At 47.0% G+C, this 20360-nt stretch overlaps 2 protein-coding genes across 4 annotated transcripts in view; one reads left to right on the forward strand and one right to left on the reverse strand.

Annotated features, from left to right (window-relative positions):
* The window catches only part of POLH (DNA polymerase eta), a 28576-nt gene extending 18823 nt beyond the window's left edge, over positions 1–9753 (forward strand). For both annotated transcript variants that reach the window (XM_082848302.1, XM_082848303.1), the window contains exons 7-11: positions 924–1043; positions 1637–1760; positions 2518–2583; positions 5637–5806; positions 7397–9753. In XM_082848302.1, the coding sequence (XP_082704428.1) occupies positions 924–1043; positions 1637–1760; positions 2518–2583; positions 5637–5806; positions 7397–8282 (1366 nt within the window). In that variant the 3' untranslated portion in view covers positions 8283–9753. The remainder of the gene's footprint in view (positions 1–923; positions 1044–1636; positions 1761–2517; positions 2584–5636; positions 5807–7396) is intronic.
* Positions 9754–9911: 158 nt separating this feature from the next.
* GTPBP2 (GTP binding protein 2) lies at positions 9912–19099 on the reverse strand. Of its 2 annotated transcripts, XM_082848306.1 has the most exons (13): positions 18880–19099; positions 17062–17088; positions 16591–16775; positions 16145–16253; positions 15740–15937; positions 15266–15440; positions 14888–15107; positions 14322–14457; positions 14144–14202; positions 13369–13540; positions 12755–12919; positions 12494–12523; positions 9912–11213 (listed from the first exon to the last, which is right to left on the reverse strand). In XM_082848306.1, the coding sequence occupies exons 1-13, from the start codon at positions 19063–19065 to the stop codon at positions 11109–11111; spliced, it is 1767 nt and encodes a 588-aa protein (XP_082704432.1). In that variant the 5' UTR covers positions 19066–19099; the 3' UTR covers positions 9912–11108. The 2 variants fall into 2 exon arrangements, with proteins under 2 accessions (XP_082704432.1, XP_082704431.1); XM_082848305.1 differs by having other exon boundaries at positions 11112–12523.
* Between the last annotated feature and the right edge of the window lie 1261 nt (positions 19100–20360).

Here is a 20360-nt window from a genome sequence, read left to right on the forward strand (position 1 = left end):
CCTTCTAGGTTTTTTACTCAAGCCTGTTACTAAATAACAAATAGGAATTTTACTTCTTTTCTTTGTTCTAGCAGTGTATCAAGCTGTTCAGGGCTACTGAATTGCTCCCAAATAAAATTAATAACTAGGTTGTGCATACCAATAGTGTGTCCTTGACAAGGGCTTATAATATTGTTGAAGGGACAAGATATATCTGTTCAAAGCAATAGTGAAAGTGCTATCATCAAGACTATATGTGAGTAACTGCTAAATGAATTGTACAGGTAGTTACCAAAGTTCATAAAAGTCATCTGAGAAGGACTTATGAAAAAGGCATGGGATTTTGTTTTGAGACTGGCACAATTCGGAGAGTCAGATGAGAATAGAAGAGAAATACCAATTTGGAGACTGTTTTGAGCACCAAGAGGGAGAAAATATATTTCCAGTGAACTGGGACCATATTGAGGAAGATAAGTGATGGAAAAAGGACTGAACAGAGAGGTTGAGGACAGATTATTAGACATCTCAAAGGCCAAGCTGAAGAGTTGTTTTTTTTTTTTTTTACTATATTCTTAAATATAAAATGTTTTAGCTATGGAAGGGGTTTGTTTTGGAGGTGGAATTTTAATCCCTAAATGGGACAGTAGATCCTGTACAATTGAAAGTTTTATACACAGTTGACTTGATAACTAATTAATGACTTTACCCTTGTGTTTATGCTATGGTTAGTCTTCTTCCCAGGCCCTAACTTCCAGAGTACTGAATTCCCAGAGTCGTCTAGTCTTATGCTAGAAAATCAATAGTTTACAGGACCAATGTGTGTTCTCATTTTCCCTGAACTTTCTGGAGAGCTTCTTATACAGGCAAAATGTTTTGCATCTACTGCTAACTAGATATTTATGATGTGACCTATAAATCTTTTGTCTTTTTTTGGTTGTTGTTAGCCGTAGTCTTGGAGGAAAGCTAGGGGCTTCTGTCATTGAAACCCTGGGGGTAGAATACATGGGAGAACTGACCCAGTTCACTGAATCCCAGCTCCAGAGTCATTTTGGGGAGAAGAATGGGTAAGTGATTCCTAATACTTTTCAATCATAACCTTTATGGATATGCTAAATTCAAATGTAGACAAGAGCATCAGGTAAAATCTAGACCTATCTTTAGGTTAATATTTGCTCCTCGAGGTAATTGCATTGGTCCTTTTGCTTTAAAATATTAAATCATTATAACCTATTAGTCTAGTTTTTTTCACGTGCCTAAATAGGTTGGTAGATAGGAGCTGTTACTCTGAAGCTCTGATATACACATGTACAATATTTATGTGTGCTAAGATGCTGTTGTTCTCTTAAAAATCCTTGTATTTTTGCTTACTAAGTACCAAAAATACTTGGGGATATGAAATATGTGGCTTAGTTGGCACTTTTCCCAAAACACAAATGATGACTTGGCTTTAGAAAGCATAATGTGTTCTCCTCGGCAATTTATCATTACTGGAATTCATTGGGAAGGGCAAGGATTCTGTTACGGGTGAGGTGTACTTAATTTTGAACAAATTTTTCCTTTTTCATGAAAGGGATAAAAGGTAGTATAATATAGGTATTTTGTTTTAACAAGAATAATCATTTGCTTTCACCTTAAACTTTTTTGCTGGTTTCATTAGATCTTGGCTATATGCCATGTGCCGGGGGATTGAACATGATCCAGTTAGACCCAGGCAAATACCCAAAACCATTGCCTGCAGCAAGAACTTCCCAGGAAAAACAGCTCTGGCTGCTCGGGAACAGGTAGGCAGACATTCTTGACAGAACATTGCCTCTTTTAAGGGAGTTGGTGGGTAGGTTTTGGTAGCTGTGGAAAGTTAGATGGGACCTTTATGCTGTAAAATATGAAGGAAATAGAAGGTTTTTTGTGTGCTGAAAATTGATTAGTTTAACTTGGGATTTTTTTTTTTTATTATTATTTTTTCCCTTTCTTCCATCTGAAAAGAAATAGAATGGAGCTGATTGAAGTTTGAAATGGAGTTACTCATTTTTTGGTAGGTGAAATCTTAGGAGGCCAGGATATTGTGCCTCAAGTTTGTGTCTTTTTTTTGTGTGTGTGTGGTACGCGGGCCTCTCACTGTGGTGGCTTCTCCCGTCGCAGAGCACAGGCTCCGGACGCACAGGCTCAGCGGCCATGGCTCACGGGCCCAGCCGCTTCGCAGCATGTTGGATCTTCCCAGACCGGGGCACGAACCCGTATCCCCTGCATCGGCAGGCGGACTCTCAACCACTGCGCCACCAGGGAAGCCCACTGTGTCTTTTTTTCTCAGAGCTGGAACATGCCTGAAATTCACCTGATGGCATGCCAGCAGGAAAAGAATGAAAGCTCTTGAGCTAGGGCAGGTCAGAGTACGGAAGATTTCTATGATCTGGGGATTGTTACAGGGGAGACTTTGTTACACACTTCCATTTTGGGGAGAACTGAACAAAACCACCATTTAGTTCTATAATAAACCTAGAGTCTTTAAATGAAAGATTAAAGTCTCAATGCTTTTTTTAGGTACAATGGTGGCTTTTGCAATTAGCCCAGGAACTAGAGGAGAGACTAATCAAGGACCGAAATGATGTAAGATTTTCTTTCTTTATTCCTGGGGTGAGGTTTGGGATTTAAATACAAGTTGCTCCTTACCTTATGGAGTAGAAACAAAGATACAAAAAGATACCAGCTGGAAAATTTTAAGAAATCTTTTATCTTTTCCCATAAAACTGCCATAAAACTCAGTATGATTCTCAAAAGCCTGGATCTGTGAACGTAAGACCTGACTACCCCTGTCTCCCTCATTACCAATTGCTTTTACTTTTTTGTATATTATCTAAATGTTACTGCAACTCTGAATACACAGTGGATCTTCATCAGAGTACAGAACCATTAAGCAGGACATTTAGGGTTTGGACTGTAAATTATTCGGCTTTAACATAGTCCGTGTAACAAAGAAGTACTCAGTTTTAGAGACAGAGTCGTAGGTCAAAGATGAAACATCTGATTAGTTTATCTTCTCTCTTTCAAAAAAAAAGCTCTATTGATACATATATATATATATTTACATACCATGAAATTCACCCATTTATAGTATACAGTTCAGTAGTTTTAGTATATTTCAGAGTTGTTCAACTATTCCATAATCAATTTAAGAACATTTCATAACCCAGAAAAGAAATCCTATACCCACTAATAGTTACTCCCCCAGCCCTACGCAACCACTAGTCTGCTTTCTGTCTCTATAGACTTAATTATTCTGGACATTTCATATCTATGGAATAATAGAATATGTGGCTTTTTGAGTGACTGGCTTGAAATCTTTCAATTAACATAATATTTTCAAGGTTTACCCATATTGTAGCATCTATCAGTACTTTATTCCTTTTTATCACAACATTCTATTGAATGGATATACCACATTTTATTTATCAATTCATCAGTGAATGGATATTTCCACTTTTTGGCTATTATGAATAATGTTGCTGTGATCATTCATGTACAGATTTTTGTGTAGACATGTTTTTCATTTCCCTTGTATATATACCTAGGACTAGAATTGCTGAGTCACATGGCAACTCTATGTTAGCATACCAGACTGTTGCTGCACTATTTTACACTCCCAGCAATGTAAGAGGGTTCTAATTTCTCTATATCTTTGTTATTGTCTTTTAAAAAATTTTTAGTGGGTGTGAAGTGGTATCTCATGGTTTTCAGGTGCTTATTGGCTATTTTATTTTCTTTGGAGAAATGTCTGTCAAGATCCTTTGCCCATTTTTGAAGTGGGTTGTCTCTTTATATTGAGTTTTAAAAGTTCTGTGTGTATTCTGGGTATAAGTCCCTTGTCAAATATATAATTTGCAAATATTTTCTCCCATTCTGTGGATTTTATTTCCATTTTCCTGATGGTATTTTTTGATGTGTCCTCTCCAGTTGAGACATCAACTGTATACTATCAGGAATCATCTATAATTACCTGTTTGCCCCTTTTTAGCTGAGGTGGTGGTAAATGTTCTTTGGGAGGCATCGTAAAGAGGTTGTGTTATGGGTCTATTTGACTTTTCCCACTAGGTGTCGCTCCGTTCTCATCTCTTTATTCTCTAACAGTCAATGACCTTATGTCCTATCATCTCCCCCTAGCTCACTCCCCTCTAGACTCCACTTGCTGGCCTCCTCCCCATTTATTTAACACACCAAGTAAATTTCACCTTCACCTTCTCCCCAACTCCCCTGTCATATCCGCAGCCTCCATCACTCCCTGCCTTACTCTGCTTTTTTCCATGGCACTTTGTGGTCATTTCTATTACATGCCTACTTGTTTATTATATGCAGCTCCTACTACAAGATAAGATCCAGAAGGGCCTGGACTTTTTGTTCTCTCCTGTATCTCTAGATAGTGCCTGATACATAGTAGGCAGTCAGTTATAGTTGAACGGTTTTAGTCAACAAGGACTTGTTTGTAATTGCCTATTTGTATTCTCTCGAGATATACAAATCTGTATAAACTGTATTTACAAAATGCACAAAAATACAAAATGTATTTTTACCTAGAAGTTGGTTGCTGCCCTTGGTTTGTCTTAGGGGTGTTTCTTCTCACTAGAATCTTTTGATTTTGAGGGGATCCCTATGTATACTTTTTACCTTCTTGCCTCGACCTTTATTTCTTAGTTTGCTTTGCATCAACAGTATTCAGGTGCTTAGACGTCACTGAAAAGTGTATCAATGATCATGCTCTCTAGAGGCAGGCTCACTACACTTTATCTTCTATAGATGGGCTGTAAGGAGGTGCTAGTGGAAACTACTGCTGTTTTGTTGTTGTTGTTGTTAAGATTGAAATATTTATGCATTTAACAAACACGTATTTTTTAATTAATTAATTAATTTTTGGCTGCGTTGGATCTTCGTTACTGCGCGTGGGCTTTCTCTAGTTGCATCGAGCAGGGGCTACTCTTCATAGCAGTGTGTGGGCTTCTCATTGTGGTGGCTTCTCTTGTTGAGGAGCACGGGCTCTACGTGCATGGGCTTCAGTAGTTGTGGAACACGGGCTCAGTAGTTGTGGCTCACGGGCTCTAGAGCGCAGGCTCAGTAGTTGCGGCACATGGGCTTAGTTGCTCTGCGGCATGTGGAATCTTCCCGGACCAGGGATCGAATCTGTGTCCCCTGCATTGGCAGGCGGATTCTTAACCACTTGTGCCACCAGGTAAGTCCACTTCTGCTCTTAAGCATAAGAGCATCAGAGCAGATTAAAGAATAGATCCACTACTCAATCCTGACACCCTTTCAATGACTTACATGAACCCTCCTTCAGTCATAAACTAGAATATAGTATTACAAGTATTTAGTATAATCTTCCTGCACGGACACCACCAAAAAACAAAACAAAACATTCAGGAGAATCCATTTTCATTTATTCTGTCCTGTTCCCATTACCTGTCGAAATATCCTAGATATTCTAATATTCCATCATCTAAATTATGTCTTCTCCAATTATTTATACTCAGAAACAGCACAAAATTTTAAAAAATTAAACCTATTCCCAAACCATTCTGTCACCCTGGTTTTTTCCTCTCACAGACATCACTATATAGAATCCACATGCTCAAGGTAACTTCAGTTCTGTCTCAATCCATTTACACCCACAGAATGACAGGGTGGCCACTCAGTTGGTCGTGAGCATTCGCGTCCAAGGAGACAGACGTCTCAGCAGCCTGCGCCGCTGCTGTGCCCTTCCTCGCTATGATGCTCACAAGATGAGCCATGATGCATTTGCTCTCATCAGGAACTGTAACACTTCAGGAACCCAAACTGAATGGTGAGTTTCCTTCTAACTCATCTTCTTTTGAGACTTAAACCGTGTCTTTATTTAAAATTAGTGGGTATATAAGCATTCCAGCTGGGGTAGGACACAGTAGAAGCACCAGAAACAAGGCAGCTCAGCTGCAGCCTCTTTGCCTACATTTGGTTTGAGAGGCAGAGTGAACCAATACTATCCCTGCCTATATCAATTTGCTATAGTCAGGGGAATGACCAATTGTACTTAGGAGTACAGAACTCAAGTTTCAGGGAACTTTTCTCTCAACTGCTTGATGGTTCTATCTTAAAATCATCTTCCTTGATAATGAAAGTGACCTATTCACCAGTAATCTCTCTCTCACATCCCAACTCAGTTACAAGCTCCACTGGTGTAATACCAAATGTCATAATAATAAACTTCACTTCAGCTGGCCATTAAAGATAACCAAGTATATACTGGAGTGTGTTCATTTACCGTCCAGATATTAATGATTTCAGTATTGGAATACCATAATTATTTATTTAACATAGCCTCTTAAATTGAAAAAAGTATTCCAGATTCACAATGTAAATATAATTATGTGAGGAAGATAAATTGGTTGCTTATTTATAGATCTACATTGGAGATTATAAAAAAAAAGTTTAGTTAGGCACCTAAGTTACTGCATATCTGAATATAAGGGTACTACATGTATGGGTCTCTAAAGTTAGAGTCTTTGTTCTTAGAATAATTTACTTTTACTTCCTGGTATATTTATTTTCAAATATTGAATGGTTTTACTGAACCAAATGATAATTGTGATACTATGTTCACATTAAACCTTGTAAATTGACAGACTATAACAAATTCTACTCACCAAGAGTGTGAAATATTGACAGGGAAGCATAACGTTGTCTGATTATAAGACTGTCCCAGAGCATGAAAGAGGAGAATAGTGAGACACTGTCATGATAACTTTTAAATTTACCTCATCAAGGGACTAATCTGTATATAAAAGCACATTTCATCTTCCAAAATTCAACTCATGTGAAAATTTATTTGGGTAATTAGACATGAGGAACTTTATGACAGGAATTTCTTGAAATATTTCTGAGACCAGATAACCAAAGCAGCTGTGAAATTTCATTCTCTAAAAATTCCAGAGTTCAAAGTCTGTCAGAGTTCCGGTTCTGTTTAAAAACAGAAGAGTGCGTAAGAGGATTTTTTCAAAAGTCTTTCCACTCTAAATACACTAAAGCTTTTTTATTGCCCTGAATAGTTTCTTGCCTCAACCCTGAATTTCAGCAGCTCTGCAGAAGTATCTTATGAAAACAATAAACCCAGCTGTCAGGGGATCCAACTTACACATCTGACTTGGTAGGTGTTCACCAAAGTCAGTGGTTCTCAAGGTGTGGTCCTAGACCAGCAACATCAGCATCACCTGAGAACTTGTTAGAATGGCAAATTCTCTGCCCATCCCAGGTCTATTGAATCTATTAATCCAATATACCCTAAAGTCTGAGAACCACTGCAGTAACAGTTTCCTTTTGTGGCAGAACCAGAATCCCAATCATTTACAAACTGAACCTGTGACCTGGTGCTAATCTTATTCTTTTACTTTCTATTCAGGTCCCCTCCCCTTACAATGGTTTTCCTCTGTGCTACCAAATTCTCTGCCTCTGCCCCTTCACCTGGCACAGACATCACCATCTTCTTCAGCAGTGACCCAAGTTCTCCGTCAAAGGTGCCAATTACCAGTTCAGAAGCTAAGACCCAGGAAAATGGCCCAGCGGTGACAACCACTAAGAAAGCAACCACTTCTCTGGAATCATTCTTCCAGAAAGCTGCAGAAAAGCAGAAAGTCAAAGAAGCTTCACTTTCTTCTCTTACTGCCACTACGCAGGCCCCCATAAGCAATTCACCCTCCAAGCCCTCATTACCTTTCCAAACCAGTCGTACTTCAGGAACTGAGCCCTTCTTTAAACAGAAGAGTCTGCTTCTAAAGCAGAAACAGCTTACTAATGTTTTCTTCCCTCCACAAAAACCACAGTCCAGTCCTAAAGAGTTACCAAATTGTTTTCCAACAGAGTGTCCAGATGGTGCCCCTGTCTGTGAAAAGGTGTTGAAGCTAGGATCCTTCAAAGCAACTCCTGCAGAGCTGGATTTGGCCCAGAACAGCCTAAGCAGCCTTGCTTCTTTAACTTCCAAGTCTGCTCTGGAGGTGGCTCAGAAGGCACCTACTACCTCCAGTCTTCTGGCTGCTGAGGACCAAGTGCCCTGTGAGAAGTGTGGCTCTCTGGTACCTGTATGGGAGATGCCAGAGCATACAGACTATCACTTTGCGTTGGACTTGCAGAAATCCTTTTTGCAGCCCCACTCCAACCCCCGGGTTGCTCCTGCCAGTTCTCCTCAAGGCAAAAGAAATCCCAAGAGCCCTTTGGCCTCCAGGAATAAACGCCCTAGGCCTGAGGGCATGCAGACATTGGAATCATTTTTTAAGCCATTAACACACTAGTGCTGCCCTCAGGCTTGCTGCAGGGTTTTAATATTTTATTTGTAACTGGGAGATGGAAATATGTTCACTTCTCAAGGAAATTTATAACTTTATAAAATTTTTAATAAGGAAAATAATCTGGTTAGATGCTGAGTTAAGGCTTCCACCTCAGGGATTCTAATTCTATTGTTGACAGGGATGTAAAAACTCATCTTCCAGAGATACAACTGTATTGAGTTTTTAATTGTTAGTCTTTAGGGAAGCAGTGTCATACAGTTTAAAATGCCTGGGCCTCGGAAGTTAAGAGATCTGGTTCCAAACCTGGCTTTGCCTCTTGGAATACGGCCTTGAGCAAGTCACTTTCCTCATGTGTAAAACTGAGATAATGCCTTACATTACTGAAGATTAAGAAAAATGTACTTAAAGTATGTAGCTTAACATTGGCACATAAAAGGAACTGAGTGAAAAAAAGTTAAAAAAAATTTTTTTATGTGAGGTGAAGACCTGAAACCCTGAAGTGGTAACTAATTTAGGGCAGGACTGTGTACAGAGAAGCTACTCAATAAATACTGAATTTCATTCAAGTAAACCCTATCATAGCCACAATTTTAGCCATTGGCCCTTCTACCTCTTGCAGTGAGACTCTTACTGGACCAGCTCAGGAACTCTGTTTAGATTGGCTAAGTCATGATCAGAACTAGATCATCTCTAGGACCTTGTTACTCCAAGTGTGATTTTGAGGGGCAGCAGCTCCACCACCAGAGAACTTGTTAGAAATAGTCTCAGCCTTACCCCCACCCCTACTGAATTTGTATATTAACAAATTTGAGAAATACCCATCTAGAAGATAATAACAGCCCACCAGGTTTGTAGAGGGCAAGGTCATTTCCTTAAACCCTAAAGACAAATGTAAGAGGTAAATGCTTGGGCCTTCAGGGTCACTGGCACGTTCATCTCTTCCCTACTGAAGTGTGAATCTTTAGTTTAGGGTTTTAAATGAATTACTCTAGCTTTTTGCACTAGTCCATGTTTATAGTACTGTATTCTTAATCTCCATTCTTATGTGTGGAAAGTCAGTTTTGGCTTTTCTGATATGGGAAATGTTGATTACACAGAGAACCCAATCAAAGATGAACTGAGTGGTGGCAGTGGAGGGGGGAGATAAGAGGGTAGGGAGAACGGAATACATAGTCCCCCTTCCCATACATGTACTCAAACCAGTACTTTTAGGCTTATTTTAGCTTATTTATAAATTGGGGGTCTGTAATTTGAAGGGGGAACATTTGAAAACCACTGTGTCTAGCAAATTATTTCTTCTTCCAGAAAGACCTTCCACTTTTGTGGCAGTTAAATATCTAATAAAAGATAGTGCTTACTGTATATATGGCTCTTTCCCTACTAGATTTGTAGATTTCTTAAAGGCAAGAATTCACAGTGCCTTGCACACAACAGGTGCTTGATAGTCACTGGATGAAATGTATATACTGAAAATTTTAAGATCACCAGAACTGTAACAATAAAAATGTACATACTACTTATACACCTTTTTATACTCCTCAATGTTGCATTAATGTAGCAAAGTGCCTCATTAGTTTGTGGAGATGTCTGGGTATCATTTTCCAAAACTTCCTTTCCTAATCTAGGGAGAAGTTTAAAAAAAAAATCTCCTCTGGGTGCTGTACAGATCAAGTTGAACAAATTTTTAACACTTCAGTTGACTGGAAGGAGTCAAATAGAAAAGTAATGTGGTAGAAACCTTGGTTTCATTGACCTTCTAGAGGCCAAGACAGGTAGGGGGGGGAGGTAGGGGGAGCACTAGTGAATAACCAATAAAGACAATACCAGCAGCACACGTTGTTTTCTTGGGAATGCCAGCCCTGCCCCAGCATACTGGCAGTGAGCCTGTGGAGGGGGCAGCAGACAGACATGCAAACGTCAGTGTTGGGAGAAGGCTATAGTACCTTTTTGCTAACTATAACCTTCCCTCATAGCGGTTTATCAGCAACTGTACAGAAGGAAGTAAATGGTTCTTAGTTCCCAACACCAAGAGGAAGTTCTTCAACCACAGGCTTCTTAGTAGCAAGTTAAACCAGTGATATATAAAAAGCAGCTGAGCCTGAATGGTGGGGAGGCTATCACTTTAATACCCTGGAGGCAGAATACCCGTGGGACCATGGCCCACATTTACCATTAAATTTCTTTTGCAAGGATCAGTACTGAAAATGTAGTCCCTGTTTTTTTTTTTTTTTTTTTTTTTTTGGCCACACTGCGCAGCATGCGGGATCTCAGTTCCCCTACCAGGATCAAACCCTCGCCCCGCTGCAGTGGAAGCGTGGAGTCTTAACCACTGGCTGCCAGGGAAGTCCCTGTAGTCCCTGCTTTTTACAGTTGACTTTAACCTTGGGCCATATTTCTTCACCCATAAAATGTGGTAGTCAGGTACTCTGAACACAAACAGGAGGAAGGGACAAAGGTTTCGCCAGCTGGCTTTCGGCTCCAAAAAGCCAGTATAGATTATATAAACCTCACTTCAGGCTACCTTGCATTGCTAGGGAAAGCGTGAGGACCAGACTGCCATGTCTCTAAGTTCTACTCGTCATTAAGTAGCTGGCACGCTTATCTCCAAATCTCTGACAGGGCATAGTCATCAGCCTCCTTACCCCTGTGACCATTAGCAAGTGGCCAACTCCTCAAGTACAGGGTGGACACCTATCTTAGCTGAAAAGGCGGCAGTTTCACTTTCTATTCTGCTCACTCAAAGAACTATGCAAAACAGGCCAGAATCCTTGAGTCACAGCACTGGAATACTGATAGCCAAGTGGGGGAGAGGAAAGGAGGCAGGGTGAATTAGATACCAAATGTGTTCTTCCCCCATTCAGGGCTCAGCAGTGTAAGGGTTTCACTCGTCTCTGATCCTGGAGAGGAATCCAGCTCTGGAAGATGCGCCTGGGTCTTAAGCATAAGCACAGTGTGTTCAATAAAACATTTTTATTCTGTACAATATATATATGTGTATTTAAATATATATATATATATATATATAATATATATGTATATATATATGCAGAGAAACCTCAACCAAATCCCTGAGTCCATGGGAACCCAGGACACTAACAAAGGGAAAGAGGGAATCCATGCTCTAAAGAATAGCAAGTATGGCAACATCTTTCCCTTTCCTCCAGGTTCCCTGCAACAGTGGGAAAGGGATGATCACTACAAATTACTAAAACAACAGAGGACTTACATGGGGGCGGGATGGAGAGCTGTGAGTCAGGTCCCCAGCCACCAGTCTGGGGACTGTGGCAAAACAACCTGTTTGACCCAGCATCAAAACTAGCAGATCGCTGCAGAGGAGGGGACAAGACTGATTGACATGCAGCTGACCTTCGGCACGCCAAGTCTTAGCTTGGCGGCCCCACACCTGGGCCAGCACAACAAATAGCACCTGTGGGGCCTTTGAGAGGAGGAACTGGGGACATGGCCCTTGAGTGAAGAAGGGAAGGGAGACAAAGCTGAAGAGCAGACCTCATGTCTCAGCACAGGGCGGGAGCACTGCCATTCACTGTCCCTGTGCCACTTCTTCAGACCCTGGGCCACCAGAGGGCCAGGAGCAGATGTCTTTTGTCCACAGTCAAGTAGAGATGGGCAACTTACATGGCCTTGAGAAGAGGTATAGAAAAAAGGAGTGCTTTCGAGGACCACCCCCAGTTGTTGTGACAATTCCTGACGTGCAGGGACCACACCGGCGAATCATGCCCAGTCCTGACAGTGGGGCCAACGTGGCGGTGATCAGCTCCCTCCGGTAGACAGGCCGTTAGGGATGCCAGGCTTGATGAGCCAACCAGGCGGACACATGGCTGCTGAGCACTGCCCTGAATTCTCCTGTCCTCTCCCTCAGGACTGCCCCTCCCTGGTCACACCAAGCTTGGCGTCTCTCCAGAAGAGCTGGCACGGAGCAAGCAGTAGAGAGCACCCCTCACTCCCTAGCCTACTAACACGCAGAGCCGCCAACAGGGGGCAGCATGGCCGGAAGTCACCTTATGTACTGTAGAGACAGCAGTAGAGTTGTGCCTGCCTGGAGGAGTTCAGAAGCCCATGTTGGCCTGGGCCTCTCCCGCTGCAATGGCTTGCACATCGGTGACATGGCCGATGCCCTTGGTGACACCCTCCCGGAACAGCAGCTTGGCGCCCACCTTCAGGTACTCTGGGTGTTTCAGGAAGCGGAAACGTACCACTGCCTTCTCCCCTGTCCGCAGCTTGTCCTGCAGCAGATACATGGTCACTGGCCCTGGAAAGCACCTCCTGTCTCTACCAGCCTTGGCTCTCCACCCTCGGGGGCCTAGCTGGTGTCTGCCCGCCCCCCAAGTGGGGCTTTGTCCCCTTTGTGGGATAAGGGAGCTCTCTACGAATATGGGGACAGGCTTTCCTCCTTTCTGGAAGCAGAATTCTGACTTTTCCCTGGGAAAACAGGGGCATGGCTGGGCCCCTCTCACCTTGGCATGGATCTTTTCTACCACTGCTGTCTGACGTACGTTGCCCACGTGTACTGTCACCTGGAAGCCTCGCCGGAAGGTGGTGGCGTGGAACAGCAGGACTATCTCTGCCTCGAACACTGAGCAGATGGTGGGATTCATCTCTGGGCTCACCATCACCATGCCCTGGGGAGGCACAGCCCCCAGACCCAGGAAGGGCAGACCTCACATTAGCCTCTCCTCCCCGGCCACCCTCACACCCCTTACAGCTCCTCAACTTCCTCCTCCTCTAGGACTTCCAACACAAAGACCTCAGAAGACAATACGGAAAACTCTTCTTTTTGAGGGAACCCTTCCTTACCCACCTTTCATGTCCTCTAACCCTTCTAACGCTTAGTGCTTTCAGAGTCCTGGACATTCGGGTTGCACCACAGTAATTCACATTTCGTGATCTGCGCTTTGTGAGTACCCTAAGCCTTTTTCATACACAGACAGTCTGTGTAACCAGCTTCTTGGCTTAGGGACTAGGTTCTCTTCAAGTTTCCCTGAAGCACCTTAGACAGATGCTTCTCATTCAAGGAGCCAGCCTCCCAGGCATTTCTCTTTGTGTTCTCCAACCCCCCCTCCCACCTCACCTTGCGAAGGAGTGCTCGATCAAAGTCCCCGAGGGCCAGCGTAGCGGCCTGACCAGCTCGCAGCACACGACAGGCAGAGCGGTTGCGTTGGATGCTGCACACTCTCAGCTCCAGGAAGCAGCCATCGTCCGTGGGGCCCACCACCAGCTGGTCCCCCTCACGGCAAATCCCACTGCAGCCCACAGGGCAGGTGGCACAGCATCAGCCTAAGCCCCCCTACCTGCTTCTCTACTAGGTCCTTCCCTTCTGAGTCCCTCGGGTGGGAGAAAGAGACCCTAAATTCCAACTGGAAGGTAGGGGAGATGACTGCCTTGCCCCAGTCCAGAATTCGGACTGAAGGCTAACACCAGGAAAGGCTGGCAGTGACGCTGGCAGACAGGTACCTGTTGATTCGACACTGAGCACCTGATCCCTGAAAAAGCAATTATCCCCTTGGGTTTCATCCTCTGCTTTGGAAAGAGTCTTAAGGGACCTCTCATTTCCCTAGTTGGAGATGAAGTCAGTTGATGCACTCTAGTTTTCTTCCTGGGGCCAAGACCCACACTTCTCCCCCAGGGGCCTGGAGAGTCCTAATAAGCAGCAATACTGTTTCTTCCCTTATAAGCCAATACACAAGCTTTCTCCAGCTCCTCTGATGGTGAAAGCCTAATTTACAAACAAGCACATCCTTTGGATGGGCTCTGTTCAACTCCAGGGTCTCCTTTGGGCTATGATGTCTTCCAGAGTTTGGGTATGTGAGGGCTGAGTAGGGTGGGTAGCAAGAAAGGCAATTCACCTGGAAAGTGTCCCTCCAACAACTGTCCCCACCTCTGGTACTGTGTAGATTTCATCCACCTGAAGCCAAAGAAGATTCTATCAAGGGCTGGCAGGTCCAAAACCTCTAAACAGACTCGGGGCTTGGAATTGGTCCCTCCCAGATCCCCAGCTCACTGCCTGTTCAGATGGCCAGTTACCTGGAACTCTGTCAGCTGCTGCATGAGTTCCTCCTGCTCTTTGCTGTTGGTGAGTGGCGGCAGAATATTCAGAAAGACTTTGAGCAGGTCCAGACTCTCTCCAGACACGCTGGACAGTGTGAAGATGGGGGTGACACTGTAGAGGGAGGCACGGAATGGGCAGATGAGGAAAGTTCCAACAGGAAGCAGAAGCTGGAGCCCTATACATGGAAAGGTGAGCTTCTCTTGGAGTGGCGAGGGGCTCCTCTCTGTTGTCTGCTAAGGTTCTCAGGAGCTTGGGGCCCTCTCTCTGTGAGCCATGGAGTGTGGCACATGAGGCCCATCCCAGAACCCAGGGAGATCGAAACGCCTGGCACAGCACTTCGTCTCCAGGGTCCCAGGCGTCAGCAAAGCTGGCTTGGGGGAAGGGTCCAGCCTTCAGCAAAGACTCCCTCCTACAATCCCAACCTGAAAAACCACAGAACTGAACCAGAACTGGTCTGGCCCTAGGGGGAGGGGTACCCCATGCTCCGGGGCCCTGTGCAGCCATCCCTGTGGATCAGGGCTCTGGAGTGAGAAAGGCTTACTTGGGGGACTGGGCAAACTGCTGGGCAGCAGTGACGGCATCGTCCTCAGAGGTGACCAGCATGGGGACCTTGTGGCAGCCAGGCTGCTTGAGGACCCGCTCTAGCTGGCGTACCGTCCTCTCCACTGTGGTCTTGGCACACAGGTCCACCTTGCTGACCACGATGAAGAAGGGCACTTTCAGGGCCAGTGCCAGCCCCAGATGTTCCCTTGTGGTGCCGGCTGCTCAGAGAAGCAGGCAGGCAGCAAAAAGAAGAGTTAGAATGAGGGAAGGAGGAGAGAGCAAGAGGGGAGTTGGTCTGGCTCCCAGATTTAAGGAGGCCCAGGGTAGGAGAGTCAGCACCCCCCTCCAGCCCCATCCCTGCCCCAATGCCTCGTACCAATCCCAGTGTTAGCACTGACGAGGAGCAGGGCACAGTCAGGGCAGTAGGACGTTAGGCCGAAGATGGTGGTGTGCAGGTACTTGTGGTGGCCTGCCAGGTCGATGAAGGTGATCATCTTGGAGCTGCTCTCACAGATCTCTTCTGCCGTCCGTGAGTCACTGTAATTCACCACCTGGCCCAGAGCCCAGGGCTCTCAGTGCCCCCTGCCAGCCTCCCCAACCCTTCAAGAGTTGCCAGGACCTAAACCAGTCCCTGGGTGACCCTGCCTCTTAACCCTGAGCCCCATTTCAGATCTAGTTCAGTTGATTCCCCATTTGTTTTCTAAGGAGGTCAGAGCTGGTTCAGTGCCCTCAGGGCCTTCGTCTACACTATTCCAGAAAGGCTCCACACTCTGACCTCAGACTCTGTCCTTCACCACTACCATCCCATCCTTAGAGTCTGGTCCCACTGGGTCCCGTTGATTGCATGCACCTCTCCCTTGCTGTTAAAGCCCAGGATCTCGAAGCTGATGCTGGAGGTTCGGCCGGACTGAATCTCATGCAGGTGGCGGAAAAGGTTCAGCCGAGCCCGGCCCCGCCCATTGTCCAGCTCTCCCTGGGTCAGGACTCCAAGCAGAGTCGACTTCCCTGAGTCCACATTCCCCAGGACAGCCACACGGAGGTCCAGGAACTGTGGATGAATTGTCAGAGGTCAGGGCTCCAACCCTTCACCTCTCTCCACTGAGAGTTAAGGTCAAAGGCAGTGGCACTTTCTGGGGACCAAACGATGAACTGGACCCCACCCCCACCCCAGGGTCCCAGGCCAGGGGAGAGTCTGCCACCACGGGGTCCTCCCAGGGAGCATAGGCGTGAGAGGCAGGGAAGGGTGTGGGCCCACCTGTTGGTTGTCAGGGACCTTTCGTACCAGCACCTCGGTGATCTTCCGGGGCATGTCACTATCATAGTCCACTTCTCGCTCCCGGAGAACAGTGATGTCTGCCCCGACCCTGTCACAGCAAGGCCACAGCTGCCACATCTCACCTGTACTCCCCTTCCCCCTTCCATCCCTGCTCTGGACCAATGGCCTTCTCATACCTCCCACAGAGCTCCCAACACCTTTCTTCACTTCCTACCCACCCTCCAGTCTATCCCATATCCACAGCTCCCTTTACACAAACAAACCTTAAGTAAAGGAGCAAAAAAGCCTGGATCCAATGCAGAGGATCCCAGAAAACTAACCCTCCCCACTTCAGCCCTTTGTCAAGAGGAGGCAGGCCCTAGGTGACTGGGCATGCGTGGGTCCAGATTTAGGGAAAGGAGAACCAAGGGGAAGGGGAAGCATACTTCTCCGCCATCCGGTGCAGGGTCTTGAGGGAGGCCCGCATCTCCTCCTCGGCCAGCCCCACCAGCAGCCCATTGTCTTCTACTCCAATCTGGTAGACAGCCTCACCGCGGCCCTCCTGGAGCCGCCACTTCATCTGTGTCACCAGGTGCTCAAAACGATACTGGGATGGATTCACCAGCTTCAGCTTAGGGCAGGTGAGGTATCATGAGAAGGTAAAGTCAGAGATGCTCCTCCTGAACCCACATGCTCCCCATCTGTCCTGCCGAAAGGACCAGGACCTTCCCTTCCCTCTTAACTACCCTCATCCCTGACCTCCTCTAACAGTGAGTCCTCTTCCAACAGAATGAGGTACAGAGCCCTTACCCTGTACCACATCTTTAAATTACTACAGATTATGAAGTTAGAAGGATCTCAAAGAAATCATCCCACGCCAGCAAGGACAGCCTGACCCTCCCCAACCTAAGACTCACTTTATATTCGATGTTTCCATCTTCAGCCTGAAAAGAAACAGGGAGCAGTTACCACACACTGTCCAGACCTAACCCCTACTTCCCCTTGATTCCCCCTGCGGTCCAGGCAGCTAACTTAAGAGAGCAGGAAGCCTCGGCTGCACCTGCTTAGGCAGGTGTCTGTCAAAGGTCATGGCAGACCAGCCCTATACTCAGTCCCAGTGTGACCCCTCTGAAGGAAAGGCCTCTGAGAACACAGTCAGTCACCCATCTAAGCCAGGAACAGAACCCGGATTCCCTCCTTTTTTGATCACTGGCAGCACGCTCTTCCTGGATGCAAGATTCTCCCCCTCCCTTCCCCCCAGTTCCTCAAACTGTTGTCCCCACAAGTCTATGTCTTCTCCGTGTCCAGGCTGCTGAGGCCATTCTTTGCCACTCATCTGAGAGACACCATTTCCTTCCTGCCCGCCCCTCTCAGCTGATGACATCAAGAATAAGAGGTTGCAAGAGGTTCTGGAGCACGGCCAAAGGGTGAGCTCAGCACTGGTCACTACAAGCCTGATAAGAAAGGAGTCCAGGTGAAAGAGAGGCAGGGCTCCAAAGTTGGGGTTGAGATGAAGAGAAGAAACTCAAAATATAATGAAGAAGACAGACGCCACAAACTAGACTCACTGTGGCTTTTCCCCTCCTGTCCCCTAACTCTCATGCCTCAGTTGAGGTGAAATCTTGAGTCCATCCCACAATCTCCTCCTCTTCCCTACATCAGGTGACCCAACACAGAAGGATCCTGTTGCCTGAGCCTGCCCCTCTCGGGTACAAAAGGATATGAGATTTGCCTGTTCTGCCTGTCCTGCATTTCTGCACTCCTCCTCCCTGACCATTTTATTTTTCTTTTCCCCTTCCTGTCATCATTCCATCCCTTCAAGGCCCTTTGACTCCCAGGCTCTTACAGGTCTTCACCCATAATCTCCACCTCATGGAGTATAAAGGAGATCTTTTCCCATCAGTAAAGACCTTCCTTTTTATCATTTTGCTGGAGATGAAGAATTAGGATGGTTTCAAAAAGTGGTACAAGATAATGGTCTAGGCTAATGGTTATCAAAGTGTGGTCCCAGGGCCAGCAGCATTCATATCACCTGGGAACTTATAAGAAACGCAGACTATCAGGGCCACCTTTGACCTACTGAATCAGAAATTCTAGGGGTGGAGCAGCAATCCAGGTGGTTCTCATACATGCTAAAGTTTTATAACCACTTGATGAGGCTTTTCCCCTGGGTCCTCCTTTTCTAAGAGGGACAAAGTAGCAGTTATTATCTGCCTTAGGGACAGATGGAGCAGGAAGGTGGAGGCTGTCCCCACTCCCTCATAGGACAGGGAAAGGGCGGGAGGACTAAGCCTGACTGTCGCGCGCCCGCGCGCGCGCGCGCGTGTGTGTGTGTATGAGTGTGTGTAAGGACGGAACATATTGCTCTTTTCCCGGGTACTCCCCTCCTCCCCGTGGAACAAGTTCAGAAAACTCTAACTCCTCATCCCAGGATGCAGTCTCCCTTCTCCTGTTGCAGCAGGGAGGGGACCGGGGCATTTTACTCTGCTCTTCCCAAAGGGATGCAGGTGGGATCCCCTTTCCCCACTCTTCCTCCCTGGGGTCCTAACACCGGAGGGGGAGGCCCAGTCTCTCTGTCCCTCCTCCCTAGGGTCCTAGGACCGGAAAGAAGGGTTCTCCTCTCCTGGGGGTCTTGACACCGGAAGGGGGTACTAATTCTCTCTGACCCGCCTTCCTGTAGTCCTGGGACCGGAAGGAGTGGTTTCCTCTCACCCCGCCACTTCTCATGTGCTTACCTCGGGGGGCAGGTACGGGGGGTTGTTGGCTTTGCTCCCTCTGTTCCTTCCGTTCTTCTTCTTCCCCTTCGGGCCACCGCAGCTACTGCTGCCGCCGGCGCCCCTAGCCTTGAGGGTTCCGCCCACGGCCGGGCCCCCTCCGGGCCGGCAGCAGCCGCCGAACAGCTCCGATACCCGCGAGTCCATCCGCCGCTGCCGCCAGCCCCCCGCCCGGCCCCTCCCCCCCCGCCGCTGCCGCCGCCGCCGCCGCCGCCGCCGCGCCTACTGCCACGGCCGAGTCGAGCCAGCCACAGGAGGGCTGGGTGGGGCCCTGCGCAGGCCACACCCCCACCTTCCCTGGCCACCGGGTCGCGTCAGAAACAGCCGCAGGGCACCAAGGGATATAGAGTCCTCAAGCCTGCGAGCTCCCTGGAAAGAGCTCGACGCCGCCCTACAACTCCCGGGCGGCATCGCGGCGCAAGGAGCCGCGGGTGGCTTCGGGGCGTAGGCAAGGAGCGCGCCTTTGCCCGCAAAGGCCTAAGGGAGCTGTAGTCCAGTTCCCAGTCTCCAATCGCTGAGCGGGTCTTTTCCTGGGGCCTGGTTGTGGGGCAGTCATCAGAGGCGGGGGGGCTTATATCAGAATCAAACTTTGTAGGCGCTTCTGGGTTTAGCCCCTTACCGCGATCCCAGACAACGGGTTTTGGATTGGAGAGCTGCAGAACTCAGGGCGACTCGTCCCTCCAGCCTACTGGTTCCGCCCGTGCCTCAGTTTCTCCCTCGACGGCCGGGGTGCCGTTTGGGTGAGTCAGGACCAATGCCAGGGCGGAGGCGGATGGTGGTTAGCCTAATTACGGCTTTTATTTGTACGATGATTATGCCACCTTTACACAGTAGTCACTGGTTTATTACCAGGCTGGCACTCTCTGCGGGCTGGTTTTAGCAGCCCGAGATACCGCGGTGGTCCCGACACGAGGCCCGAGCCCATAAACCAGCCTTGCAGCGAGGGCCCACAGCGAGTATTACCCCTCCCCTTTGTTTTGAAGCGGAACCAATCCGGGAGAACCGAGTTTGGCTTTAAAACCTCCAGGGCTGTAGGCGGGGCCTGGCCCCTACTTGGGGCGGGGCTGGGGCTCAGGTTACGTCAACCAAGGCGAGGGAGGGAGAAGTTGCCTGGAATAGAAACTTGGCCAAGGGCCCAGGGGACTGCTGACTTCTGACTTTATTGCCAAGCTGTCGTCTCTCTTGCTCTTTAGGGCTCTTGCAGTGAGCAAAGAGTAAACACATTCAGTGACGTAAACCAGTGTACGAGACACTAGAAAGGCAGAGTGGAGAAGCAGTTAGTGTTGCTGACCTGGGATTCAGGACGCGGAGTTCAATTCCCAGCCCCGCGGCTGTCTCTTACGCACCACTCACCCATTGTATGTCCACTTCCGCTCTCTTCACAAACAGCGAGATCCTCATACCCGGCCCAGAAATAAAACAGCCTTTCCCGCCAGACCTCA

This window comes from Leucopleurus acutus, assembly GCF_964270905.1.
Source record: "Leucopleurus acutus genome assembly, chromosome: 10".
Taxonomy (NCBI): domain Eukaryota; kingdom Metazoa; phylum Chordata; class Mammalia; order Artiodactyla; family Delphinidae; genus Leucopleurus; species Leucopleurus acutus.